At 43.3% G+C, this 22,434-nt stretch overlaps 1 protein-coding gene and 1 pseudogene across 1 annotated transcript; one reads left to right on the top strand and one right to left on the bottom strand.

The window, feature by feature from the left end:
* Positions 1 to 3,547: 3,547 nt before the first annotated feature.
* Positions 3,548 to 14,075, bottom strand: LOC123056596 (rust resistance kinase Lr10-like; annotated as a pseudogene).
* A 1,102-nt stretch (positions 14,076 to 15,177) lies between these two features.
* LOC123059814 (LEAF RUST 10 DISEASE-RESISTANCE LOCUS RECEPTOR-LIKE PROTEIN KINASE-like 2.5) lies at positions 15,178 to 18,223 on the top strand. The gene is made up of 3 exons (XM_044482327.1): positions 15,178 to 16,245; positions 16,333 to 16,487; positions 16,894 to 18,223. The coding sequence occupies exons 1-3, from the start codon at positions 15,545 to 15,547 to the stop codon at positions 18,012 to 18,014; spliced, it is 1,977 nt and encodes a 658-aa protein (XP_044338262.1). The 5' UTR covers positions 15,178 to 15,544; the 3' UTR covers positions 18,015 to 18,223.
* Positions 18,224 to 22,434: the final 4,211 nt, after the last annotated feature.

Raw genomic sequence — 22,434 nt, 5'->3', positions numbered from 1 at the left:
AAATATATTCTACCCGGACTAGTATACCATCGTCCTTTGCTTTTATTGAAAAATAAATTCTCGAGCAACTTGCTGTAATACAGTGAGTTCAGGCCAAATACTCCCATTTTTTTTTTTGAATTCGGGTAGTATGCACTCTCAATCTAGTGCCCATTCGTTGGGACATGATGGGGACCACTTAGTAGTAGCGCGGGCTTTCTGTGCCCGTGCTACTAAAGCATATCGGTAGCCCATTTTGTTTGCTTGCGCTACTATTAGGTAGCAGTAGCACGGCCCTAGTAACCCGCGCCACTATTATGTGGTTGCCTATAGGGGTTTTCCTAGTATTGTTGGCTCATAGTCATAAGGGTTTGAATTAAATTGAAATAATTCATAAACCCGAGTTATAGGGTGATGTGTGTGTGTGTGTGTGCGCGCACGCGCATGTGCGCGTGTGTGTATTATTTTCTAGCCTCTCAATTAATCATGTACACTTGTAGATACAAAACTATCATGTCAGAACAGTCATGTACAAGCCTTGTGTTTAGGGTAGATTCAGAACCAATATGTCTATGTTGCCTTTGATGTAGTTCATCCTGTTAAGTATACAAAGCGGTGCATTTTGCGTAACAAAACCAGGACCAGGAGTAGGACGGATAAATCTGATTGACACGAAAGATGGATTCTTTAGACAAATCATGTGAAACGTCTTCGGTTTGATGAAACAAAAGAAAGTTATTAGATGAACACAACCACAGTCTCTGACATTAGGGACATTAGGGACTTAATCATCACCGGCCGAGACTATTAAGCTAGTCGGTCATGGTACATGTAATTAAGGCCTTCGACCAATAAACCTGCATTGACTGGGCACCAGTGTTTTATTCAAGCACATAGGTGTTGATTGAATGTTATCGTGTCAACCAATCTTAATGTGTTCCTTTCGTGGGAGGGAGTTGGATTTTTCTCATCGTCCCTGCCAGCTGCATGCTTCTCCTCCACACCAGCTATCGTCCTAGCATGGCTAGTGTAGCCTTCATTGTTTAAGGGCATCTCCAACCGCGGCCTGTAAATTCTCTTCCGCATTTGTCCGCGGACAGGGAGATTAGTCCGCGGATACGAATGCGGGAGGCCATCATCCAATGCTATCATGTATATGTCCGCCAGTAAATTCCAATTCAGAATTGCTTTGATCCACACAGCATGCCGGATCACACCTGCGCCAGATCGCATGCCCAGTGACAACGAAAAAGAAGCAAGTATGCTTAGTTTTCACATGCCCGAATCCAAAAGAACATCAGTCGGGTAGTCTGTGATATTTTCTGCCCTGTCGGACTGGCAATTCCAGCCATCTGCTCCTAAGGAAGAGGTGGCGGCAGCGAGGAACGAGGGTTGGGGGTTGGGGCGGGACGCGCGCGGCGGAGAATTGAGAAAGTGTACCGAGGGAAGTTTTGAAATTGTCTTTTTGCGAGGGAGGTGGTTTGGAGGAGGGGTGAAACTGTCGTGGATGGGTTGACCCATGTCGTGCCAGAGAAAACGCCTGCCACATCACTACTAGTGGCCGGCGCAAGCAAGAGCTCGCCACTACTATGTTATTGTACTAGATTTGGTTTAAATCATTTCAAGTTCAAATTTCCACGGGTAATAGACACCATTGAAAGCCCCATGCTCAAATGTCTTCGTTTTTTAATTGGTTTGCTATTTTTCCGGCATTAGTTGACATTCCGACAATTATAATGGAAAACAATATTTGGCTGTGCAGACGAGCTTTGAATGTGATGAGACTTGCCATGGTGTACTCATTGGACACCTGTAGTATGTGGTAAAATTTTGACACCGTTAAGGCAAAAACTTGATGCACCTAATGTATATAGTGGATAGTTTTTGGACATAACTTAGGTGTGGCAGATGACTTTGGACACCCGCCACATCTAGCTTATGGCTATTTACATTAATTTGCCTCCAGATTAAAAATGTATCCGAGGCGGGCACAATACATGCCTGCCACTGTTGACTGATACACCAGTAACGGGCATGGCGTGCGCTTCCCACTACTCATAGTTTTCATCACGCGAGCAATCTTGGAAGAGTTTACCGGTGGCGGGTGATCATTTCCGCCCGCCACTGCTCGATAAATACAAGTGACAGGCAAGAGGTGTCAGCCGTTACTGCTACTTCTCCAAAAATAGAAGTGATGAGTACTTGTCCACGCCGGCCACTAATATGAGGCCACTTATAAGCCTTTTCCCGGTAGTGCACCTGTGATGTGGCATGACAATTACTAAAAGCATGTATGCCATTCTGCATAGCACGGCAATTCCTCCTACTGTAGCATGGCAACTTCTTGGACATGCATGGCACTCTCTCTATGTGTACCATAGCAATACATGGCAATCAACGCTAACGTGGTAATTCTCCTCTGCTGCAACTATACTTGGCCATGGGAAACCCGGTCTGGCCTGGCCTTGGCCTAATTTGAGCCCAAATGCCAGGGCGGGCTGGGCTTGAGCTTGACACATGTGTCTTTTAACAAAGTGGTCCGACCTGAGGCCCGACGGGCTTTTTCATTGTTGGGCTAGGCTTGGGCCTGAAATCAAGGCCCGAAGGCCGGGCTGGGCGCGGACCTAGGTTTTCTACTGCAGGCCTTTTTAGGCCCGACACAAAGCTTGGCCCGGCCTGAGTTTTGGCCAGGTATAGCCGCAAGATGGTAATTTGTAAACATGTAAGCATGACTTTCCTCTTCTCTTTTAGCCTGCCTATTCTCTCTGCTGACTACAGTATGTTAAATCTCTGAAATGCCAGGCAATTTTCTCTGCTATAGTATGACAAATTTTCTTCTATAGCATAACAATTATTTCTTCTTTAGCACAAAAATACAAAGGTGAACATGGGTGCACGCGCACCCATGTGAACAATAAATTCATAAAAAAATACAAGAATTTTTTTAAAAAAATCTGAATTTTTGCGGCATGAAACTTGGTCGATCATTCTACTCACGTGTGAAGTTTCATGATGTATTGACACCCATGGTATTCTTAGTGAAAAAAATACAAATACAACCATACTATTCATTAAACAATGTTTTTAATATAGTTTTGATTAGCTTCGATTTTGCCATTTTTGCCCAGATTATCACGGACGTGATGTCTTCATGAAACTTCATATGCGAGTATACTGGCTGACTATGTATATTACAAAAATAAATTCAGATTTTTTTTGAATTTTTCTAGTATTTTTTAAAATTTACTATTCATAAAGGGTGCACGCGCACCCATGTTCACCAAATCCGCGTCCTGGCAAATCTATGTGTTATAGGATAACAAATCTCTCTATTATAGGATGGCAATTCCTGAAACGTTTCCTGGAGAGGTTTTTTGAGCGAACGCCGTTCACTCACGTGAGCCTCCATGAGGGAACGTTCATTAGTGCAACGTCCTCCTGTAGGGAACGTCAGCTCTCTATTAGGGTCCACAACTTTTTGCATGCTCCACTTGAAAACATGACATGACTAGAGAACGCTCTTTCTTGTTGCTGGGAAAGTAGAAAACATCATGGTGGCCATCTCGTTCTATTTCACATAATCCAAAACAAATGTGAAGAGACGCACTGTAAAACACGTAAACAGTATTGTAAAACACGTAAACAGTTACATAGCGACAAGACACCATTACACTAAAAAGTCAAGTTCTAAAAGAAAATGTAAGCTGATGCTACGATTGTTTCTTCTGCACTTCAATCGAAGTTTTCGATCTTGGTTGGAGTTATACCATCCGCCACCTCAAATTTGCCGACTAATCGAGCGAAAAACACCATCTGCTGCTCCAAGGTAAACTTGATGTTTTCGGCCTGTTCAGAGTGAAAAATGTGAAGATGAAATCCATGACAACCTTGAAAGTTAACAGGGTAGAAGATGTAGAAAGGCAACTATTAGTACAGTATTCAACCTTGCGGAACCCGTGCTGCTCCCCTTCATACTCAACCAAAGCAACAGGCAGATCTCTTTCTTTCAAAGCCTGGTATATTTTGCGTGCCTGATTTGGTGGTACTACCTGCGAAACATTAAGGCAAGTGAAATATTTTGCTACGGTCTATTTCAGCCTCACACTTCCACCAGCTAAATGCAGATTGTAATTTTGCACAAAACCAGTGCAAACTTTTGCTTGTGAGATTGCACCTGACATTTTGCACAAAGAAATGTTGCAGCAATGATTCATCAAGCTTAAGTATGTTCAACAAAGTACATACAAACCCTATGAAAATATGGAAGCCTGGCCATTACTTTTACAGGAGGAACTATAATATGACAATCTGAAGAACAGAGTGGTTAATCCACTACAGAAGAAACATAATCTCAAGAGTCCAAAGATAACTTGAAATGTTAAAGAAACACACATGTGTATGGTTCTACCGACTTGTGTACTCATGAATTCATGATAACCAATGTGGTTGATGATCAACACCTACCTTATCATCCAACCCTTGAAACAGAATTACTGGGCATGTAAATTTATTGACAAAGTTGATTGGTGATCTCTCATAGTAAGCTCTTTTATCTCCTGAAAAGATGTAGTGGAAGAAGTAACTATTAAATCATACCAACTGATGCGTTGAACACCCCTTTCCGAAACAAAAATGATGAGATACTTTCTTACCGACAAGATTGTCGATATAATGGGAGTCATATTTCTGTGAGTCTGCTCTCATCAAAGACAAATCACCAATCTGATCATCAATTCAGAAAAAAAGTTAGTTTTTATGTTTATACAAACAAACAGTAAAAAAATAGAATGACTAAATTATAGCAACCAAAATGGCACTAAACTGCATTTTCAAGTTTCAACCAGAGTCTACTAATGAAAATGACTGTATGCATACGGTCATTGGTTAATATGGTATCGAACAAAGACCAGGCCCGTTATGCAAAGCTGGACGTACGGTTACCAGTCGGCTGATGTGGTGATTGGTTATCAGTATTGTTAGCAAATTACTAACCGCTAAAGTTTGGTTTATTTGGTACAAAACCGAACTAAATTTTTTATTACCAAACAGCAAAAACTTGCAAGGCCCAGCCCATCTCAGCGCTCATCCTGGACAATGCGGCTCTTCTCCTTTGGTCAGACTCACAATTAAGCATGAAACAATGGCCGGCCGCACTGCATTAGTTCGTTATGACATTAAACTGGCATGTGTACACTATCTACTTGGTGCTTGCTAATACTAAAGTGCTTCCTGCTATAAGAAAATGCTATATGACTAATGCAGAATGGATCCGCCTGGTTGTGATTGGCTGCTTGGTGCTTGCTCCTTGCTTAGGTGTTAGCTGCCTTCTTGCTGTTGGTGTTGATACTGGCAAGCTTCTGATGTTAATTACTCAATTTTTCATGTGTTAATTTGTACTTTGTGATGTGAACCTGTAAAGTCACCGAGATACTTTAAGTTCTTGTCAACTTTGGTTAATATGGTATTTACCGAAACCATACCGGAGTTGTTTGGTATTAACTGCAATCAAAACACATAAGGAATTCATAACATATTTAACAAACTATTAAATCATATTAACCAAACGCACCCAGGGTCATTATGGATGGCATGATGACTAAGATTTGTCCATAAGCCCTAGTCCCTAGAGCACTCCTTGAGCTTGTTCCCAGAGCCAGGAAATACGTTGTGAGGGTATATTATTAGCTGTATATGTCAACTAAAAAGGCATATCACACTTGGCCCTGTTCGGAACTCAGAAATTTCACAAGAAAGAGTTCAACTCCGACAAGAATCAGGAAATTTTCTTGAGTTCCAAATAGGGGCTATAAGGGTGCGCGCAGGGACACATGATGTTCTTGAATATTCTTGCCTTGAGCCAGGCAAAGAGATGCAGCCACTAAGGAAACCTACAGTTGGAGAAGGACTAAGGTCTAAGAGAGATTTGTTTGCGCTCTCCCTCCAAATGAGCAAGGTGCTTGCGACGCCGCTCCAATCCTGGCTTGGCTTATGACCAAGAGCCTAAGCTAGGCCGGGTATTATGGAAGATTTTAGAATTTCTTTGCTTCCAGATGCACCAGACGGCATTAATGGAAGCTTCCATGAGGAAAGGCCTTGCAAAATCTCTTCTGGCCCAAGAAACCATTGAGTTGGAACTCTCATTATAGCAACTGAAATGGAAGCCAACAGAGGAAAACTTCGGTTTTAGCTTCTGCTGCTCTTTACCTACCCGAGGAGAGTAAATTTCTTTGAGAACAGTAATAGGTTTCTCTTCTCAGTGTAGGGTTTAGCATCTACTGTGGTCTGTTCCGCTATATGTAGAACACTCTGTTTCCGTTTTATAATGAAATGGAGAAGGGATTTTTTCGCGTATCCGAAAAAGAGGATGAATGAACAAATGTAGCCTCCATGACTACCATTTTGAGAATGCAGGCACTGTTTCTAAGAAAACAAATACATAAACTGCAGAAACCACTGACTATCTGGTGAAAGTTTGTTTATAGCAAGCCTATAAATAATATATTCTGAAAAGATAGCACTTACACCATACAAAGATGCTCCAGCCTTGAATGTATCTCTGAATGCGAGTGAAGCTAAAGTAGTGTATCCGCCCGCTGATCTCCCCATTATACATAGGCGCTGTTCATCTACGCTCCTGCTCTCGACCTTAATTAAGTAAGGTGCGCTGTGAGCATTGTTAAAAATGCTTATACTATTAGAATCGTTGATGATAGGACGTACCAGGAATCTTGCACAGCTGCAACAATCATCAACATTGACAATACCCCATTTCCCCAATAATCTCTCTCGGTATTCTCTCCCATATCCTTCAGTTTATATTTCAATATAGTTTAGCGTACAGTAATAACAATTAATAATTTAAATGAACCCCTTTCCAACTCCTTGGCCGAAGTTGAGTCTAGTCAATGAAAAATTGTTTTACTAACATGGCTATGTGGCTTACGGGCCCACGTCGCCATTGGGTGGTATTAGGATCTTTTACTCCTCGTCTATACTCTAGGACTCTAATCTCTCTTCTATTCGGGTTAAATGATTTTGCTAACTCTAACATTAGGATCTTGTGATCACATTCATCCGGAGGTTTGTGTTACCCCTTTCTCGAATTGTGTGCCAAGATCGGCTTCTCAATATTCACTGACCACAGGATCCTCTTATCGAGGGCACCCTGCGTCGTCACTTGCAAAGCCCCCGCTCCAGTGGTTATTTTCCGCTGATGTAGCCTTTGCTATGTCACTTGGGCTTAGTAAGCAATTTCCAGTGATAAAACTTAGTAAGTGCCCCTATGTTAGATGGATGGATTTATAGTCATATTGTTTTAGCGCAACTTATCTTAATACCAAAATCAAATGCCAAATTAGCAACTCGATGGCACTTTGAAACCGCAAAGCGAATTCTATTCTTTATCCATTATTATATGTTTTCATCTTGGTATTAATCTTAACTCCATAAAAACAACTTCGTTGAATCCATACTTTCTAAAATAACTGCGTTTTTGTCATTTGTTCATTTATTACATTTGTAGCACAAAGAAACAATATGAATTTTCTTATCTCGGGATCTTTTTATTTAGAACAGACACATCATCAATTTTCGTGCCAAGAGTATTATTTTGGCATAATCTTGTTTGCTTGACATGATGAGGGATGAGTTTAGAGGACAAAAGTTATAGGACATATTGTTTTTGGCCTTTTTGCCAGCTAAATTCTCCATCCTGAATATTCCTTCCACTTGACAACAAGTATGGATTTTTTAATCTATTGCTAGTATCAAGTGCTAGTTATGACACATCTATAAGAATAAACTATAGAAGTGATTTATATTTATTGGCACATGTTTCTTACTGTCTCATTGTTGCCTTTTCCGTTTCATTTGTGTCTTCATCAGAACTGTTGCTAATTGTCTGACTTGTTATTCCTCTAGACATGGCCATCTAAGAAGAGCCGATATAGGAACACGGGCGCGGGCACGAGGATAAAGATACAGATACGCAGACACGGAATACAGCATTTTCCAGAAAAAGCCATAGGGGTGCACGGTGAGCATATACATAAATAAAAAAGTACAGAATGTACTGTTGTGAGGACAAAAGTGTATTTGTAAGATGTAAGGTCAATGTATTGCCCATCAGATTTCTGCTTTCATTTCCACGTTTGTATATGGCTGAGCTTAATGCAGCTGATGCTGCATGTATATCTAAGTGAATATTTCAGGGGAAGGGGGGCATACAATGAAGCATGTAGTATGGACATATGATTATATTTGTAAGATTTGGGATCAAGTCTTGATTCTGTAATGTAATGTGGACGGAATTATATTTGTAAGATCTGAGATAATTTGGATTCGTTTACACGTTTATGACTGAACTCAATGCAGTGTTGATGCCAAACACACTGACACAGAGTTATGCGTTGTAAAGGAGAAAGTCCGGAATTATGTAGAAATGCTTGAAGCATAAATGCAACAGACAAGTGTTTGTAGATCTGCTTATTAAAGGCTTACCGCCCAGTGTGTTCGAAGAACACACAGTCGACATGGGTTTTATGGTATACTCTAAGATTTCCGGACAATAAAGGGCCCAAGGTTAAAGAATTTATTTCAAAACAGAAAGGTACGTTGTGGCTGTCTGATTCTATAGGCAATTGAGCTGTGACGATGAAACATGTTATATGTACCAATATGTGATGAAACAAATAAACTAGAAATTATAAGGTTAAAAGTAAAGTTGAGATCAAGGGGGAGAATGTTAGGTTGATCTCTTCCCGATCGAGACCAACGCTCGACGGGCCCTTGACCCGCGCCCTGATCGGGGGCGCCCAACCAAACCATGGTTGGTGGGCCCTTGTCACCGTGCTATATAAAGGGATTGGGGGAGCCGGCCGCACGCAACACGAGATTCACCGTGCGTCCAGAACCCTACCTACATCCCTACCGATCTAAGGTTAGCGCGATACGACGGGAAGCTCAACCACCACCGCCACCCACGCACACTCGCGCTCACGCCGTTGCCCCTCCACCATGGCCACTGGCGCGAGTTCGTCTGGACAAACAGAAGGTAGGACCGCCGATGATCTGACCTACTCGATCCGCAAGGTCTATCAACATGAAATGCTCCGATCTGAAGCTTCGAAGGTACATAAATAAGCTTTCTGGAGAAGGTTTGGTGTATTATTTAGCTAGAGATGATTAGTATTTGCATGAAAGTATTACGAATTTAGATATGACTTCCATCAAGAAACTCTGACTATTAACCCATGTAATTTGACGGACCCATGGTGGATTTGGAGAACTACGGTTGGCGTAATTCCATGTTCCATCAGTTCAATATCATTTTGCCAATGTGCTACTTATGTGACAAGAAAGATAGGAAGCGAAAGGCTGCACTAGTACGTCGTGGTCTCCTCAGCAATAGAGTTGCTCCTACCTCATGTTATAGCCAGTGGAGAGGGAAACACAGAGATGTTATATTTATTTGCGCATGGGCTTTGCAGCGGACGAATAATTCTGGTTTCTGCAAAATTGGTTCCTTGGGCCACTATGCAAAAATGCCTGAACGTGTAACAACTCACATATTGTGTATGTGGATATGCGAACCTGTCTGTTACTTGCTGTTTTCTTAAGTCTCTGACGCATCACCCCCATAACGCAGGTTCATGCATTACTTCCAATTTATGTCAAACCCTTATGTACTTGAGACAAATGCATAATACATAGCGCGGTTGAGAAGGACGAAACCACTTTACTCAACATCTCACTAACTTTGATGGTAGACACAAATGTCCATCTTCATAGTAAAGGTGCATGTAAATGTGGCCCATCCTAAGCTGGCATGGTATATAAATAAGCTCTCATGAGAACACATCTCTATAGTTTAGATAGAGAGAACACCGTGCATGGCACTATGCCGCAGGGGCGAGCTGGCCGCCAATTGGGGGCATACATATATACCACTAGGTTTGGGAAGGATCGAGAACTCAATTACCACTGCTCCTTCTCTTTGGACTAGTCATGATAGGTGTAATCTTGTGAACCAGTGGCGCCGCCAAACTCATGTTACATACTAAGTAGAGTATCACTTATATGTGCCCACTCACATATTTGGCCTATCATGATTAACCAGATCATGCTGCGCTGCGAACGTCGTGGCGCGGTGTCGAACCGGGTCGAAGGTGCCAAATAGCTGTACCAGCGCATGTATGGCCAGAAATTTGAGCAACTGTCCTTCATGCCGAGTTAATTCTAAGCATGGAAGTTACCTTATGGATAGCCTTTTAGGATGTAGTATAAGTCAAATATAATCAGATTTATAGTTTGTTCCAATGAGATTTATTTTTGAAGGACAAAATGAGTTCCCAAAATTTGATAGCTGAAAAAGCATGTTTCCAGCAAAATGATCCTAGCACTAGCACCATCATAGCATGTGCGATTTCATATTACTCAATGTATACCATGCATCCGGATAGAATGGTGGAACAAGGAAAAAAATCTGGGACACCAGGTTGAAGCAGCAGAGCCCCCACTAGTTCAACACACACACTTGTTCGCTTCAGTATCATGTAGAGTTACATACTTCATGCCCACGTATATACAGTATCATGCAGAGTTATATGTTTGTTTGCGACTAATAGCACGAAATTACCGTGCGCCATCGGAAACAGCTAGTGGATGCAATAATGCTATTTGGTCTGAACTAAGTGAATGTCTGAAAATTGCTCTAGAGCTGACCGAACTGTGGTTTGAATGGTAGTTAAAAATACAGTAATCTGTTGGATACCTTGTTCAGCTGTTCCAGTGGTTTATATCCATCCGCTAGCTTGAGTATTTCCTGCGGCACTTTCCTCCTCACTGAACTGTTCATGAAATCCTGATTGACACTTTCGTTATCAGTCTCACGTTAGCAGTTAGATTAATGATGCCAGTATTAGAGCATCTCTAGCAGATCCAGTATAATCTGTCCCGCAAAAATCTGTTTACAGGATACCGCAAAACGTCTCGGTCGCTTCCACCACGAGGGTCTTGTCAGGATGGACAGAGGGCCCACGCTGGAGTTTTTTTTGAGCACCAGTATAGACACAAGCGCTCATATACACGCGCATACACTCACCCCTATAAACGCACACACGCACACCTTACCCCTATGAGCATCTTCGAGAGACTGAGCCGACATATCATCTTGAGATTTACAAAGTCACCGTAGGTGCCTCGTCGTCGACGGAAACGTCTCCTACCACTGAAAGCGCATCGCCGGAAATTCTGAAATAAATTCAGGAATAATGCGAGCACCAGGATTTTTTTAGACAAACAAATATAGAAAGCTCAAGTTATTAGAACGCAGACCGGCTAGCCACTATGTTTTTTTGTGAAAGAGTACCAGTGGATGGCTAGTCCAGACCGCGGACCGGGCCAACAATCAATTCGTACTCTTCTCATTGCCCATTTCCACAGCGGAGGCCGACCCAACTCAGGCGTCTTATCCCCAACGGCCAGCGGCCGGGTGCCCGTATCTACCCTAGTCGGCGGCCGGCCGCCGGCGAGTGCTTATTCCGGCAATGCAGTCAAGCCGTGGCTGCCCGCCGGAGGCCGTTCCGCCCGCGCAGCTCAGATTGTCCGAGCTCCTCGTCTTGCCGAGTACCCCGCTTCCCTCGCGTGCCGCATCTTACCGCGGAAGCTATCTGCCATGGTGAGTAATCCCTTTGCTCTCTCCTTTTGATTTCAGAACAGAAATGCTGCGTTTCTACTTTCTAGTAGCTGGGGCAGTGGCATGATTAGCTCAGGCCATCCGCGCATCATGGTATTAGAAAGATCTTATAGGGTCATCTTGTGATTCTCACAGGGAAATGGCTACAGTTTCTGAGTGAAAGGGGATAAAATCACAGCAATGACAGGATACTAGTACTCTAAATCTCTAACTTAACAAGTTCTCATTATTCAATGTTGACAAATCCAGCGCTGTATGTTCTCATTATTCACAGTAATTAGTAGCATTACAACATGATAAGGTACAGATCAGGTGACCCATGTAGCATTACAATTTAGTAATAAGGTATACAAACCAGGTGACCCGTGTAGTTCAGTTCAGTGTGTAGTCGAATTAACACTCGACATAAAAATGCAAGGCATTACAGTTTGCGCAACAAAGATGTGAATTAACTTCCCTCAAACGTGTAATAATAATATGCAAAAACACAGTGCATATTCATGTGTCTGTCGTGTTTTGTGGCATAGGGCGATTGTCAGACGACACAAAGGGCTTGGGGGAAATCTGTAGAATCTGCAACCTCCCTGTGAACATGTTTACCACCTTTGTCATTGGTGGCCGATTCTTCGGGTTCCACTGGATACACCAGGGAAGCTATCTGCCATGGTAATCCCCTTTGCTCTCATTTGATTTCTGAAGAGGAATTCTGAGTTTCTAGTAGCTAGTATTCATGGCAGTTGCATGATTAGTTACAGGATCCTCTCTTCTTTCTAGAATAAGCAGGCGATCTGGACATCTCTGTATTAGAAAGACTTTACAGTAGTATCATTGTTGGGGGAAAGGGGATAAAATTACAGCAATAACTGGGTAAGATTTATATCACAACACTCACAGCAATGCGAGGAAATGGCTGCAAAATCCAGTGTTATATGTTTCTAATTAATAGTATTACAATATGGTAAGATACAGATAACACAGTATTCATAGTACTGCAAAATCTCATGCAGTTCAGTATGTAATCAAACATTGGGCAAGCTAGTGGCAAGGCATTACAGTTTACAACACAGATGTGGAATAAGTTCCCTCAAACGTGTAATGATACACAAAACACACAATGCGTGTTCATGTGTTCATCGTGTTTTGCGGCACAGTATGATTTTCAGACAACACAAAGGGCTTGGGGGGAATCTGCAGGTTCTGCAACCTCCCTGTTAACATGTTTACCACATTTTTCATTGATGGCCGATTCTTCAGGTTCCATTGGATGCACCACAGTGCCACAATAGTCAGATGTCTCATCTTCTCCTTGTCTTCTGCTGTCATTTCCAAAGTAAGCTCCCATTCTTGCCCATTGATTACTTTCTCGTAGATCCACTCCGGGAGATAAACTTCGTCCTGGTTCTCAACACTTGGATCTGAGTTCCTCCGTCCGCTCACCATCTCCAACACCAGCATGCCAAAACTGTACACATCTGACTTGTAAGACACCCCACCGAAGTTCCGAGAGTATAGCTCGGGTGCGATGTATCCCATAGTGCCTCTTGCTGCAGTCAAGGTAATGATGCTCTGGTCCCTTGCACACAGCTTGGCAAGGCCAAAGTCTGAGATCTTCGGATTGAAGTTGTAGTCCAGCAGGATGTTATGTGGCTTGATGTCAAAGTGGAGGATGCGCTGGTTGCAGCCTTGGTGCAGGTATTCCATCCCTCGGGCAATTCCTAAAGCAATATCTAGCATTTTTTTGTGATATGAGTTGTCGAGAAATATTGGAAACATGTGGGAATATGTATTTCTCCAGTGACTCGTTAGGCATGAATTCATAAATAAGAGCCCGTCTCATTCCTTCGGAGCAAAAGCCCAAAAGATGGACGATATTTGCATGGTGGATCAGTCCAATGGTTGCAACTTCATTGATGAATTCCTCCCCCTCTCCTGTAGAGCTCTCTAGCATCTTGACTGCCACAGGAACTCCATTTTGTAGCTCGCCTTTGTATACACTTCCAAATCCACCCTGGCCGAGTTTATCCTTGAACCGTCTTGCTATCTTCTTAACTTCGGGGAAAGTGTACCTTGTGGGTTTCGATGTGCCATATGCCTTGAGAAACATTTCGACCTTCTTATTTATCTCTTCGTTATACCTTGACTTTAAGGAGAGGTAGAGCGTTGCGGCTACCACCAATGAAAGAGCTATAAATGCAGCTACAGATGATGCTGCTGATTAAAAAGAAATGAAATTAGTGAGCTGCATTCAGATAAGAAGTCATGGGTTCCTAACGCTTATAGCCATGAGAAAACACAATAAGAATTTCATTTAGAATGGGAAACAAATAAGAGTTGCATCATTACCTGCAATTGCGATGACATGCGTGCCTGCATGTAGGAAGAATATCATTAGTTTTGCCATGGCTTAATGTAGACAAAAACAGAAGAACTACTTCATTGCTTGTACAATGTATGGTTTGAACAACTAATTCCTGATTCTGAAACGAGTTCTCTATGGACATAGGGAGGACCTAAGGATATATTGTAGCTTCTCCTGTTGGCTTCAGGTATATTGGACCTAAGGAGTTAATTGCACAGAAGTACCACAATTGGGGCATCACATGCAGATTGGTATCATGATTGCTAATTTTGCATGTCAGTACCGACATTGGCTCAAGTTTTTGCAAAAAAGTCAAAAAGGCTGATTTATACGTATTGACAATGTATCTGACCATTGGGGCCCGTCTGTCAAGTGCCGACGTGGCATATTTTTTGCAGAAAACCCCTTGGCTTTATATGAAATCTCTTGAACAAAGTACCAGTGTCATGACTTCTTGTGATGATTGAGGTTGGTTGTACACATCAGTTGCTAAGTTTGTTGAGATGAGCTTCTGAAGAGGGCATTGTGTCGATGGTTTCACAAGCGGGATGACGTTGATGACACGGTGCCTGTAATAGATCTCAGTAACTCTGCAGGAGCCAAGAACATGGTGATCCAGGATTGTGTCCTGCCCAGAGCATGATAACTGCATGCCAGGTGCGCCGCATGATGGAGGGTTGGTTGAAAGCCGGAAAGGGAACCGGATCTCTGGAGCTTGTTTGCTGCACCGATGCGATGAGCAATTCTTGAAGAAATCTTCATCATCTGATGCTCTGCCCACACAGGATTCATAGGCCAGAAGAGAGAGCAGCAGCAGCAGTGCGACAAGAAATTCAGGCAAGTCCATGAAACCTGACGGAGATGAGAAGGGAGTGAACAAAAGAAGGCCAACAGTATTAGAAATGACCCCCTGTTTGCGTTTCTCTCTAAGGAGTTATTTACTGGCTTTTAATTTGTGGTAGATGGATGCTCATGGTAGGTGCCTGCCACTGAAGCTTGTGTGGTATTCTATGGCTTGGAAAGCTCTATTTTTTTGGACTCAAATGCTATCACCGTCTAGACTATTTTTTTTCGATAAAACCGTCTAGACTATTCTTGTGACTAAAACATCATAACTTTTTCTTGTCATTTTGCCAGGCGGCCGCCCTCGACAAACTTATTCACATTCAGCTGCAGGAAACATGCTAAAAATCCTGAAGCTGACATGTTAAAGCACCATACACAGAATTCTGAATTCTGACAAGTCTTGTTGACCTGTCATTGTATTTGAGTGACCGGCGAGGAGAAATTTCATCTGCCGACTGAACTCTTGGCATACAGATGAGGAACCGTCCAAGTGCACCACTTCTGGCATTCAGCCCCGTTCCAGTTGTCATGCATATTCCCAGTGACAATCATGTGGCTAGAGCAAGTGGCTGGGTGTGATGAGGCAACGTTAACTTTGGTGGCAGCTTGCTACTCCCAGTGCACTCCACCGGTGGACTGCGCTCCGAGCCTTAACCTTCCTGACTATGCTTGCAGTCCTTGTGCAGGGAAGAAATCACCGAGGAGATGCTGCCTGTCCGTGCTTCTCGTGCGGCCCTCTCAGGAACGTGTCGTTCCCATTCCGCCGGGCAGGTGATCCAGCAGGATGCGGCGACAAATCGGGCGAGCTAGCCTGCGCCGATGCCAAGGCCATGCTTCGCATCGCAGATGCAACGTACTACGTGACCAGCATCAACTACACCGATTCCACCTTCCAGATCATCGACACCGACCTGGATCTCCACAGCAATTGCCCCCGTCTTCCTCGGTGGAACCGGCGACCCCATGAATATCTGGACGGGACGGAAGAACACCTACTCTGGCTCTTTGACTACGACGACATCGGAGCCAACTTGGCCCTCGTGACGTACAATCTGGCTAGCTTCGTTGAATGTTCCCAGGAAGTGAGGAACTACGGTATGTACATGCCCGTCGCTTGCATGAGCACCAGCGATTCTTTTGTCTATGTGTTAACCGGTCCAGGTGCCTCTCGTGTCGAGAACCTTGAGCCTTGGTGCCGGTATCTGGCCATGACTCCTCTGGGTGGTCCGGAGAATCGTCTAGATATCGGGGCGACCGCGCTGGAGAACGCAAGCTACACGGATGTGGTGAAGTCCATGAGGACCGGGTTCGCCGTTCGGTTTACACCGTTCACGAGCTTTAAGGACTGCCTACTGCGCCTCATCCGGTGAGTTCTGAGATCTAGCTGTTACATGTTTTAGCACGTGCATGGATGCCCACTTGATTGCCCTACATCTTCGCCCTTTTTCTGCAGCACATTTCGCGAAGAACCAATGCAAAGAGGATCCATAATTTTGAACCCTGATCTATATATTATTGAATGTGGAATTGAAGCAGCTCCAGCACCCTACGTCCGTGCGTGCCTGATAATATTACTATTTGTCACGAGGACTTTCAAGTGGATTAATGGTACATCAAAAACTTCTGTTTATTTTATAACTCCTACTGGGTTAAAATGCGTCCCCACTGTTTTGAAGGCCTTTTCGGGCTGTTAGATTTTCATATATATTATTAACGGACTCCAGTTTAAATTATTTTCTTTCGTATCCTTTGGATGGTAGGAACGGTGCTACCAACTAATTCATGTGGATTGATTTCTTACGCTGCTAACTGTTCCTAATTCATGTGGACTTCTTAAATTTTTGCTAGTAGTTTTTTGAATTTACTATTTACGTGGATGCTCGTGGAACCATGTTTAGCTTTGTATTTTTTATATACATTGTTGTTACATTTGTATGACACATGTGTGTTGTCATATCTAGCTGTGCACGGTTATAAATACTTAATTACACTTTGTAATAAAAAAATTATGCAGGACCATATAGATTCCTGTGGGGGTACTTGGCAGTTTGGACTTTCTTTGCTTACAAGTATTGGAAAACAAGGATAACAATTGATGCAGTGGAGAAGTTTCTCCGCATGCAACAAATGCTCACCCCAACTAGGTATGCCTACACAGACATCACTGCAGTTACAGGTCATTTCCGAGATAAGTTGGGCCAAGGTGGTTACGGCTCCGTGTTCAAGGGTGTGCTACTTAATGACTTCCATGTGGCTGTCAAGATGCTAGCGGGTAACTCTAACTGCAATGGAGAAGATTTCATCAGTGAAGTTTCCACCATTGGTAGGATCCACCATGTTAATGTGGTGCGTCTTGTCGGGTTCTGCTCGGAAGAAATGAGGAGGGCTCTCATCTATGAGTACATGCCTCGAGGTTCTCTCGACAAGTACATCTTCTCCGCCAAGAAGAGTTTCTCTTGGGACAAGCTCATTGATATCGCTTTGGGCATTGCCCGAGGAATCAACTACCTACATCAGGGGTGTGAGATGCAGATTCTCCACTTTGACATCAAGCCCCACAACATCCTTCTTGATAGCAATTTTGTCCCCAAAGTTGCTGATTTCGGTCTGGCCAAACTATACCCAAGGGACAACAGTTTTGTGCCATCAAGAGCCCTACGGGGAACAATCGGGTACATAGCTCCTGAGATGATATCTCGGAGCTTCGGTGCCATATCGAACAAGTCTGATGTTTACAGCTTTGGGATGCTGCTGCTGGAGATGGCTGGAGGAAGAAGGAACGCCGATCCGAACGCAGCGAACTCGAGCCAAGCATACTACCCTTCATGGGTGTATGACCGGCTAATCGAACAAGAACATGTAGGTGAGATATCCACTCATGTTGATACTGAGATGCATGAGTTGGAGAAGAAGTTGTGCATCGTCGGATTATGGTGCATCCAAATGAAATCCCATGACCGTCCAATGATGAGCGAGGTTATAGAGATGCTAGAAGGAAACGCCGACAGCTTGCAGATGCCTTCCAGGCCATTCTTCTGCGACGAAGGGCACATCCATACGGAGGATACTTACAATTTGTCGTCCGAGTTGACTGAAATCTCCGAGGAGGATATGAGTGAAAATATTGATGTGTGACGTAATGTACGATGAAATGATGCAATTAGCTCACGAGGAAATGAAATTATGATTGTAGTTGTATCAATTATGAAATAATCTGTTGTGTTTCCCTGCGTGCTGTGTATATGTTCAGGCCATTTATATATGATATTTGGCTTCAGCTGCTGCTGATCTGTGTTTTCTGTCATGCTCAAACTTTTGTATGAACTATGATGCTTTGATGAAAAAGCTGGGCCGTTAGCACTAAATATTTGCTAATTAATTTTGTATGAAATGTTTATTCAAATTTGGTGAAAGCAATCATGTTTTCAGGTACTAGGCAGATGTTTGGAAGATGAAGAACCGTAACTCGGAAACCCCGAATAGATCCTGGGTTTTTTTTCTCGAATATGCACGAGCGTGCATATTATATATTAAAGAAGAAAGGCAATAGAATGCCTCCACCATGGTTTACAAGATTTGTTACAACTCACTCCTCACTGAAGGAAATATGCCCTAGAGGCAATAATAAAGTTATTATTTATTTCCTTATATCATGATAAATGTTTATTATTCATGCTAGAATTGTATTAACCGGAAACATAATACATGTGTGAATACATAGACAAACAGAGTGTCACTAGTATGCCTCTACTTGACTAGCTCGTTGATCAAAGATGGTTATGTTTCCTAACCATGACATGAGTTGTCATTTGATTAACGGGATTACATCATTAGGAGAATGATGTGATTGACATGACCCATTCCATTAGCTTAGCACCCGATCGTTTAGTATGTTGCTATTGCTTTCTTCATGACTTATACATGTTCCTATGACTATGAGATTATGCAACTCCCGTTTGCCGGAGGAACACTTTGTGTGCTACCAAATGTCACAACGTAACTGGGTGATTATAAAGGAGCTCTATAGGTGTCTCCAAAGGTAAATGTTGGGTTGGCGTATTTCGAGATTAGGATTTGTCACTCCGATTGTCGGAGAGGTATCTCTGGGCCCTCTCGGTAATGCACATCACATAAGCCTTGCAAGCATTGCAACTAATGAGTTAGTTGCGAGATGATGTATTACGGAACGAGTAAAGAGACTTGCCGGTAACGAGATTGAACTAGGTATTGAGATACCGACGATCGAATCTCGGGAAAGTAACATACCGATGACAAAGGGAACAAAGTATGTTGTTATGCGGTCTGACCGATAAAGATCTTCGTAGAATATGTGGGAGCCAATATGAGCATCCAGGTTCTGCTATTGGTTATTGACCGGAGACGTGTCTCGGTCAGGTCTACATTGTTCTCGAACCCGTAGGGTCCGCACGCTTAAGGTTTCGATGACAGTTATATTATGAGTTTATGAGTTTTGATGTACCGAAGGAGTTCGGAGTCCCGGATGAGATCGGGGACATGACGAGGAGTCTCGAAATGGTCGAGACGTAAAAATCGATATATTGGACGACTATATTCGGACATCGGAAAGGTTCCGAGTGATTCGGGTATTTTCGGAGGTACCGGGGAATTACGGGAATACGAGGAAGAAGCAATGGGCCTTAATGGGCCTTAGTGGAAAGGACCAGGAGGTGGCGCGCGCCCCTCCCAAGCCCAGTCCGAATTGGACAAGGGGTTTGGGCGCGGCCCCTCTCTCCCTTCCTTCCCCTCTTCCCCCCTTTCCCCCCTTCTCCTAGTTGGACTAGGAAAGGTGGAAACCTACTCCAACTAGGAGTAGGAATCCTACTCCTCCTTGGCGCGCCCACAAGGGCCAGCCGGCCTCCCCCTTGCTCCTTTATATACGGGGGCAGGGGGCACCCCATAGACACAAGTTGATCCACGTGATCATATTCTTAGCCGTGTGCGGTGCCCCCTTCCACCATAGTCCTCGATAATATTGTAGCAGTGCTTAGGCGAAGCCCTGCGACGGTAGTGCATCAAGATCGTCACCACGCCGTCGTGCTGACGGAACTCTTCCCCGACACTTTGCTGGATCGAAGTCCGGGGATTGTCATCGAGCTGAACGTGTGCTAGAACTCGGAGGTGCCGTAGTTTCGGTGCTTGATCGGTCGGGCCGTGGAGACGTACGACTACATCAACCAAACGCTTCCGTTGTCGATCTACAAGGGTACGTAGATCACACTCTCCCCTCTCGTTGCTATGCATCACCATGATCTTGCGTGCGTGTAGGAAATTTTTTGAAATTAGTACGAAACCCAACAGTGGCATCCGCGCCTAGGTTTTATGTGTTGATGTTATATGCACGAGTAGAATACAAGTGAGTTGTGGGCGATATAAGTCATACTGCTTACCAGCATGTCATACTTTGGTTCGGCGGTATTGTTGGACGAAGCGGCCCGGACCGACATTACGCGTACGCTTACGCGAGACCGGTTCTCCCAACGTGCTTTGCACAAAGGTGGCTAGCGGGTGACAGTTTCTCCAACTTTAGTTGAACCGAGTGTGGCTACGCCCGGTCCTTGCGAAGGTTAAAACAGCACCAACTTGACAAACTATCGTTGTGGTTTTGATGCGTAGGTAAGATTGGTTCTTGCTTAAGCCCGTAGCAGCCACGTAAAACTTGCAACAACAAAGTAGAGGACGTCTAACTTGTTTTTGCAGGGTATGTTGTGATGTGATATGGTCAAGACATGATGCTAAATTTTATTGTATGAGATGATCATGTTTTGTAACCGAGTTATCGGCAACTGGAAGGAGCCATATGGTTGTCGCTTTATTGTATGCAATGCAACCGTGTTGTAATGCTTTACTTTATCACTAAGCGGTAGCGATAGTCGTGGAAGCATAAGATTGGTGAGACGACAACGATGCTACGATGGAGATCAAGGTGTCGCGCCGGTGACGATGGTGATCACGACGGTGCTTCGGAGATGGAGATCACAAGCACAAGATGATGATGGCCATATCATATCATTTATATTGATTGCATGTGATGTTTATCTTTTATGCATCTTATCTTGCTTTGATTGACGGTAGCATTATAAGATGATCTCTCACTAATTATCAAGAAGTGTTCTCCCTGAGTATGCACCGTTGCGAAAGTTCTTCGTGCTGAGACACCACGTGATGATCGGGTGTGATAGGCTCTACGTTCAAATACAACGGGTGCAAAACAGTTGCACACGCGGAATACTCAGGTTATACTTGACGAGCCAAGCATATACAGATATGGCCTCGAAACACGGAGACCGAAAGGTCGAGCGTGAATCATATAGTAGATATGATCAACATAGCGATGTTCACCAATGAAACTACTCCATCTCACGTGATGATCGGACATGGTTTAGTTGATTTGGATCACGTAATCACTTAGAGGATTAGAGGGATGTCTATCTAAGTGGGAGTTCTTAAGTAATATGATTAAATTGAACTTAAATTTATCATGAACTTAGTCCTGGTAGTATTTTGCAAATTATGTTATAGATCAATAGCTCATGTTGTTGCTTCCCTGTGTTTTTTTTTGATATGTTCCTAGAGAAAATTGTGTTGAAAGATGTTAGTAGCAATGATGCGGATTGGATCCGTGATCTGAGGTTTATCCTCATTGCTGCATAGAAGAATTATGTCCTTGATGCACCGCTAGGTGACAGACCTATTGCAGGAGCAGATGCAGATGTTATGAACGTTTGGCTAGCTCAATATGATGACTACTTGATAGTTTAGTGCATCATACTTAAATGGCTTAGAATCGGGACTTCAAAGATGTTTTGAACGTCATGGACCATATGAGATGTTCCAAGAGTTGAAGTTAATATTTCAAGCAAATACCCGAGTTGAGATATATGAAGTCTCCAACAAGTTCTATAGCTAAAAGATGGAGGAGAATCGCTCAACTAGTGAGCATGTGCTCAGATTGTCTGGGTACTACAATCGCTTGAATCAAGTGGGAGTTAATCTTCCAGATAAGATAGTGATTGACAGAATTCTCTAGTCACCATCACCAAGTTAGTAGAACTTCGTGATGAACTATAGTATGCAAGGGATGACGAAAACGACTCCCGAGCTTTTCATGATGATGAAATCGATGAAGGTAGAAATCAAGAAAGAGCATCAAGTGTTGATGGTAGACAAGACCACTAGTTTCAATAAAAGGGCAAAGGGAAGAAGGGGAACTTCAAGAAGAACGGCAAGCAAGTTGCTGCTCAAGTGAAGAAGCCCAAGTCTGGTCCTAAGCCTGAGACTAAGTGCTTCTACTGCAAAGGGACTGGTCACTGGAAGCGGAACTGCCCCAAGTATTTGGAGGATAAGAAGGATGGCAAAGTGAACAAAGGTATATTTGATATACACATTATTAATGTGTATTTTACTAGTGTTCGGAGAAACCCCTCGGTATTTGATACTGGTTCAGTTGCTAAGAGTAGTAACTCGAAACGGGAGTTGTAGAATGAACAGAAACTAGTTAAGGGTGAAGTGACGATGTGTGTTGGAAGTAGTTCCA

This window comes from Triticum aestivum, chromosome 3A (assembly GCF_018294505.1).
Source record: "Triticum aestivum cultivar Chinese Spring chromosome 3A, IWGSC CS RefSeq v2.1, whole genome shotgun sequence".
Classification (NCBI taxonomy): Eukaryota; Viridiplantae; Streptophyta; class Magnoliopsida; order Poales; family Poaceae; genus Triticum; species Triticum aestivum.
This window is presented reverse-complemented; position numbering and strand designations above follow the sequence as displayed.

Coding starts and splice junctions, on each gene's coding strand:
- LOC123059814 (XM_044482327.1), top strand. CDS start 15,545: ATGCTTGCAGTCCTTGTGCAGGGAAGAAATCACCGAGGAGATGCTGCC. Junction 16,246..16,332: donor TGCCTACTGCGCCTCATCCG/GTGAGTTCTGAG, acceptor CTTTTTCTGCAG/CACATTTCGCGAAGAACCAA. Junction 16,488..16,893: donor GACTTTCAAGTGGATTAATG/GTACATCAAAAA, acceptor AAAATTATGCAG/GACCATATAGATTCCTGTGG.